The 7,490-nt window shown below is 37.9% G+C and overlaps 1 protein-coding gene across 1 annotated transcript in view; it reads left to right on the plus strand.

Annotated features, from left to right (window-relative positions):
• ttll11 (tubulin tyrosine ligase-like family, member 11) overlaps positions 1–6,775 on the plus strand; it is a 42,084-nt gene extending 35,309 nt beyond the window's left edge. Inside the window, exons 8-10 of the mRNA XM_061966505.2 lie at positions 2,766–2,993; positions 3,070–3,176; positions 5,153–6,775. Of these exons, the coding sequence (XP_061822489.1) occupies positions 2,766–2,993; positions 3,070–3,176; positions 5,153–5,460 (643 nt within the window). The 3' untranslated portion in view covers positions 5,461–6,775. The remainder of the gene's footprint in view (positions 1–2,765; positions 2,994–3,069; positions 3,177–5,152) is intronic.
• The last annotated feature ends 715 nt before the right edge of the window (positions 6,776–7,490 follow it).

A 7,490-nucleotide genomic window follows, 5' to 3' on the forward strand; every position in this document is an offset into this window, starting at 1 on the left:
TCTTGACCAGGGCGCGGTGATCCCTATCGCTTGTACACTTTTTCTGACCACAGTTTTTCCTTCCCTTTGCCTCTCCATTAATGTGTTTGGACACAGAGCTCTGAGAACAGCCAGCCTCTTCAGCAATAACCTTTTGTGTCTTTCCCTCCTTGTGCAATGTGTCGATGGTTGCCTTTTGGACAGCTGTCAAATCTGAAGTCTTCCCCATGTTTGTGTAGGCTTCAGAACTGGACTGAGAGACCATTTAAAGCCCTTTGCAGGTGTTTTGAGTTAATCAGCTGATTAGTTTGTGGCACCAGGTGTCTTCAAAATTTAACCCTTACACAATATTCTAATTTTGTGACACACGGAATTTTGGATTTTCATTTGTTGCCACTTCAAATCATCAAAATTAAATGAAATAAACATTTGAATGCATCAGTCTGTGTGCAATGAATAAATATAATGTACAAGTTACATCTTTTGAATGCAATTACTGAAATAAATCAAGTTTTTCAAAATATTCTAATTTACTGGCTTTTACCTGTGTGTGTGTGTGTGTGTGTATATATATATATGTGTGTGTGTGTATATATATATATATATATATATGTGTATATGTATATATATATATATATATATATATATGTATATATACACATATATATATATATATATATATATATATATATACATATACACACATATATATATATACATATATATACACATATATATATATATATATAGACGGAGCAGAAACGTGTGAACTCGTTGGGAGTTTCCTCCTCTCCCAGCTCGCTAGCCTCAATCTGAACCTTGGTATTTATCGTGATGACGGACTGGCAGTGTGTCGCGCCTCGCCAAGGAGCAGCGAGAATACCAAGAAGCGCATATGCCAAATTTTCAAAGAGAACGGCCTACGGATCACGATTGAAGCCAACAAGCAAACCGTCAACTTCCTTGACGTCACTTTCAACCTGAGAAATAACAGCTACCAACCATTCACGAAACCCAACACAACACTCCAATACGTGCACCATGACAGCAACCACCCACCCACCACCACGAAAAGAATACCTACCGGAATTAATAAAAGGCTATCGATGCTGTCATCTAGCAAAGCTGAATTTGACCAAGCAACCCCCGCGTACCAAAAAGCCCTTGATGAAAGCGGATACAATTTCACCCTCACCTATGAACCCACGCCAGGAAACCAGCCAAAAAAGAACAGAAAACGAAACGACATCATCTGGTACAACCCCCCATACAGCAAAAACGTCTCAACTAACATTGGACACAAATTCCTCAATCTGATTGACAAACACTTTCCCAAAGACAACACCCTAAGAAAAGTATTCAACAAGAACAACATTAAATTGAGCTACAGCTGTATGAACAATATACGACAAATCATCTCAAACCACAACAAAACAATTGCAAATGAGCCGTCGGCCCCCGCACAGAGCGACTCCAAAACCAACAAAGGCTGTAACTGTCGAAAGAAACCTGATTTCCCTCTCAACGGGGGGTGCTTACAAACATCAGTTGTCTACCAATCTAAGGTAACACGCAAGGACATTAACACATCCGACACATATGTAGGATTAACCGAGGGAGAATTCAAAACCAGATGGAACAATCACAAGGCTTCTTTCAGGAACCAAAACCTGCGGAATACCACAGAACTCAGCAAACACATTTGGGACCTCAAAGACAATAATGTTGAATATTCAATAACATGGCAAATTCTTGCATCCAGCACACCTTACAATAGTGGTAATAAAAGATGCAACCTATGCTTGAAAGAGAAACTGTTTATTATTTACCGTCCAGACCTGTCATCCCTCAACAAGCGCAGCGAAATTGTAACAGCATGCCGCCACAGACGGAAACACCTCCTAGGTAACACATGAGCCAATCACCACGCCCCTACGCCAGCCTGTACCCACCCACTCTGTGCCCTATATAAACCATGGTATGTGAATGCTCCCAGTAAAATCTCCTGATGATTGAGGGAACCCCCCCTCATGAAACAGGCCTGTAGAGATGAAATAGTCTTGTGATTTTTTTCCCCACACATACATATATATATACACATATGTGTGTATGTATATATGTGTATGTATTTATATATACTGTATACATGTGTATATATATATATATATATATGTATGTATATATATACACACACACACATATATACATATATATATATATATATATATATATATATATATAAGTAAGGCTCCACTTTTCCAAAAGTGTGCTAGCTTGATGTTAATATACATTGGCTTTGCTATTGACATGCTCCTGATTATCATTAGCGGTTTTACATAGTGATTTTAACAGCTTCAAATTTGTTAATGAAAACTTAAGCTATATACCGTTACAATCAAACATCTGCTGTGTAATAAGTACTTAGTTGCAGTATAAACACTTTTTTATTTTGCAACACAAGGCTAGACCGGAAAGACTGAACTGACTTGCCAACACACCATAAATTATAAACTACTGGCTTCTAACGTCTTGGACTTGCAACTGTTATTGAGACAAAGAAATATAATAATAAGACAAGATATAAGAAGTGGACAGCAGTTATCCTAATCAGCTCATTTTTAAATGTTACAATAAAAAAATTGATTTTATTCTCAAAAACAATATTAACACACAAATACCAGTACCTAGGAATAGATACCGTATCGGTTCAAATGTGAAGGATGCCCATGCCTGATCCTCCATATTGGCTGCCAAATATAACGTAACTATTATTTTTTCTTTCAAAGTTCGCATGTGAAGGCCGCCGGGGACGAGGCTCTTGCTGAAGTCCAGGACCGGAAGCAGCAGGAAGGCGGCGCCATGCCCTCGCCGTGTCTCAAGCAGGTCTACCCAAAGTACAACCGGCAGTTCAATTACCTGCGACTGGTGGAGAGGATCGCCGCCCTCTTCATCCGCTTCCTGGGGGTCAAAGGCAACATGCGCTTAGGCCCCACCGCGTTCCGGACGTTCATCAGGTGCGTACCCGGCGTGGAAGTTGGAAGCCCGAGCTGATGTTTGACCTCATCGCCATCGTCTTGGTTGTGCGCGCAGGAATTGCAAGCTCAGCAGCAGCAACTTCAGCATGGCGTCCGTGGACATCCTCTACATCGACATCGCACGCCGCTGGTCCGGAGGTTTCCCCGACTATCGGGAAGCAGGTAAAGAACCGCGTTCGGGGGACCAAAAGCTCTGAGTCAGGAGGTTGCCAGTGTAAATGCCAGAAAGCTAAAAAAAAAAAAAATATTGGTGTTTTTTAAAAAGTTCTCCAGTCAAGCAAGTCTGCAAGATCTCTTCCTTAAAAAACTGAATGATGAAACGACTGCTTCATTCCTTCATATCGCTTCAGAGTTTAAAGTTCCTACTTTTAATGAGCGCAAAAAGCAGATGCAAAACCTGAAAGATGTTTTGCTTCAAAGTCGACATTTTCCTTCATTACTTTTGCAGCAAATTGAATTTAACTCTTAGAGCTGTGGTTTTCAATTTTGTTTTCTGTCAAGCCCCCCTAAAGAGAGTTTTTTATTAGAGATGTCCCATAATGGCTTTTTTGCCGATATCCGATATTCCAATATTGTCCAACTCTTAATTACCGATACCAATATCAACCGATATATACAGTCGTGGAATTAACACATTATTATGCCTAATTTTGTTGTGATGCCCCGCTGGATGCATTAAGGTTTTCCAAAATAAGTTTTGGAAAAAAACACCAACATGGCACTGCCATATTTATTATTGAAGTCACAAAGTGCATTATTTTTTTTTAACATGCCTCAAAACAGCAGCTTGGAATTTGGGACATGCATAAGGAGGTTGAGGTGGATGGGGGAGGGGGGACCGGGGGGTGTATATTGTAGCGTCCCGGAAGAGTTAGTCCTGCAAGGGGTTCTGGGTATTTGTTCTGTTGTGTTTATGTTGTTACGGTGCGGATGTTCTCCCGAAATGTGTTTGTCATTCTTGTTTGGTGTGGGTTCACAGTGTGGTGCATATTTGTAACAGTGTTAAAGTTGTTTATACGGCCACCCTCAGTGTGACCTGTATGGCTGTTGACCAAGTATGCCTTGCATTCACTTGTGTGTGTGAAAAGCCGTAGGTATTATATGATTTGGCCGGCACGCAAAGGCAGTGCCTTTAAGTTTTATTGGCGCTCTGTACTTCTCCCTACATCCGTTTTCGAAACCGATACTGATAATTTTGAAACCGATACCGATAATTTACGATATTACATTTTAAAGTATTTATCGGCCGTATTTTTTATTAACGTTAAAAATAATTACGCCATTGCCTCTCACGCCCCCTTTACCCACCCAATGGCTGTTTGGAACTTTCTCAGTTACATTTTTCTAGGAGACATACTTTTTTTCACGCCCTCCCCCATCCATCCATCCATTTTCTATAGCTTGTTGTTATTTATTTATCTATCTGTATGTGTCAGGATATACACTATTACACTACTGCCTCTCATGCCCCCAAAGGGGGGGGGGGCTACCCCACTATTTGATAAGCACTGCCTTTCAGGTTAATTTTTGCTCTATTTTTGGCCATAACGTTGGTTGTTACGCTAAATAAATTTTTTACAAAGAGGGTTTTTTTGTGTTAAATTTTCATCTTTTTTAAAAATTGTATTTCATGCATCAACAATACACTGGGAAATAATTTTACGTCAAATCCAAGGGTGCCATGTCACAGAACCTGGAATGGCGTGACGTCACGCCCGGTTGCCGGCTGGTAAAAACTGGTAAAATATACAAAGGAAAAGTACTAGATAATTTAAACATGGCTATGAATAAAGAAATAACTTTTATACATATATGCATTCTCCACAAACGTGAGAGACTCTTTTGAACCCAAGAAAGAAATGGTAGCGAAGTATGAAGGTAGCGTCTGCGTGGCTCTCCTATTAGCTCACCATCTTTGCCCATACGAGTGTTTAATAAATATAAAAGTGATAAATGTTACATTTATTCATTTACTTGATCATTTGTTTTTCACATTTTATTCTCTATAAAATGTTTTGTGTTCATCTGATTTACATGATTTCTTACAGGAAAAATAGAATCACTTTATGTGACAATTATTATTTTTAGTGTGAAGAATTGTTAGGAGACGCCACTAAAGCACCACCCATGTGTTGCAGGTATGGGCCTGCAGGCTTTCGTGGAGGCCTTCTTCTACCTGGCGGCGCGCAGGTTCAAATCCCGGTTGCCGAAGGATCAGACGCTGTCGCTGCTGGAGCTCTGCGAGGCTCGGCTGGAGTCCCAGGCGGGCGTGGAGGAGCGGCGCTCGCTCAGCTGCAGCAGGTCCACGTCGCAGGGCGTGAAGAACCCCAGCCCCGCCAACCCCAGGCTGGCCTCGCCGGCCGCCACGCGCAGGGCCTCCAGCCAGGATTACCGGCTGCACCCGAGACGGAAGCCTTGCGCGCTCAGGTCCAACATGGAGAACTGAGGCGGCGATGGCGAGCGTTTACATTCGATTTGAAGGCGTGAGAAGGTTGGTGCTGGCATTTTGAACAATAATGAAGAATGTGCTTGCAGATCCGACAAGGCAGCTTTGCTTACCTTTGCCTGGCAACTCATAGTGTGGCTGCTTTTACTACTGCTGACCAGGAGATACACGGTACTATATTATTATTATTATTATTAATATTTAATTGTTGATCCTGAGGAGACACTTTGCACAGAAATGCATGCAAATTTTCTTTTTTTTAACTCCATTGATGAGTTCCATGAACATGACAGACGTGTCGCAGGTCGAACACGCACACAAATGATAAGAATATTTGACTTTGCACGTCGTCTGTCACTGAACACAACTATTGATGTCTATGTGATGTAAGAGATGATCATTTAAGCGTGCGGGCAGCCATCTTCCTTAGAGTAGATGAAGTTGCTGACAGGCCATGTTTGCTAAATAAATGATGAATTAGCAGAACTGCGGATTGGCTCTCATTTTCTCCAACGCGCTCAGTCTACCTTCTAACATCACCTCACCCCTAAACATAAACTAGCATCACCTATAAAAACATCACTTAACGTGTAAATAAAAATGATCGTCGCCTACATATAAATATGAACAACTAACATTACGTACATAAAATACATAAAAACATTACGTCATCGCCTGCATGTAAATGAAAACTACTAGATCATCTAAAAATACCATAAAAATCACCTAACATCTAAAAAAAACTAACATCACCTAGATAAATAAAATAAAACATCACCTGCATACAACAGATAAACTACTAACATAACTATATAAAATAAATAAAAACATGTTGTACATATAAATAAAAACTAACATCACCCACATAAAAATTAAAAAAAAGTCCTAAATGTAAATAAAAACATCACCTTCATTTAAATAAAAACAACTAACGTCACTTACATAAAATAAATACAAACTAACATCACCTACATAAAACAAATAAAAACCTCACCTACATGTAAATAAAAACTGACATCACCTACAGAAAATAAACACCTACATGTAAATAAAAACTACAAACATAACTGTACAAAATAGATAACCATCACCATGTAAATAAAAACTACTAACATAATTATATAAAACTATAAAACACTTAAATATTACCTACATGTAAATAAAAACTAACATAACTATATAAAATACATAAAAATATCATCTACATGTAAATAAGAACTACTAACATAACTACATATACCGTATTTTTTGGACTATAAGTTGCAGTTTTTTTCATAGTTTGGCCGGGCTCCAGTGCGACTTATATGTTTTTTTCCTTTTTTATTATGCATTTTCGGCAGGTGCGACTTATACTCCGAAAAATACGGTAACTATAAAAAAATGAATAAAAACATCACCTACATGTAAATAAAAACGACTAACCTCCCTGTAAATAAAAACTTCTAACATCACCTACATGTAAATAAAAACTAACATACCGGTAACTATATAAAATACATAAAAACATCACCTTCATGTAACTAAGAACTACTAACATAACTACATATAGCTATATAAAATGAATAAAAACATCACCTACATGTAAATAAAAACATTTACATGTAAATAAAAACATCTACATGTAAATAAAAACATCACCTACATGTAAATAAAAATATCATCTACATAAAAATAAAAACATCTACATGTAAATAAAAACAACTATATGTAAATAAAAACTACTACATCATCTAAAAATACCATAAAAATCACCTAACATCTAAATAAAACCTAACATCACCTAGATAAATTAAAAAAACAAACTTCATGAAAATAAAAACTATCATCACCTACATAAAACAGATAAACTACTAACATAACTATAAAAATAAATAAAAACATGTTCTACATATAAATAAAAACTAATATCACCTACATAAAAATTTTAAAAAGACCTAAATGTAAATAAAAACATCACCTTCATTTAAATAAAAACAACTAATGTCACTTACATAAAATAAATAAAAACTAGCATCACCTACATAAAATAA

Source organism: Nerophis lumbriciformis, linkage group LG11 (genome assembly GCF_033978685.3).
Source record: "Nerophis lumbriciformis linkage group LG11, RoL_Nlum_v2.1, whole genome shotgun sequence".
In the NCBI taxonomy this organism is placed as follows: domain Eukaryota; kingdom Metazoa; phylum Chordata; class Actinopteri; order Syngnathiformes; family Syngnathidae; genus Nerophis; species Nerophis lumbriciformis.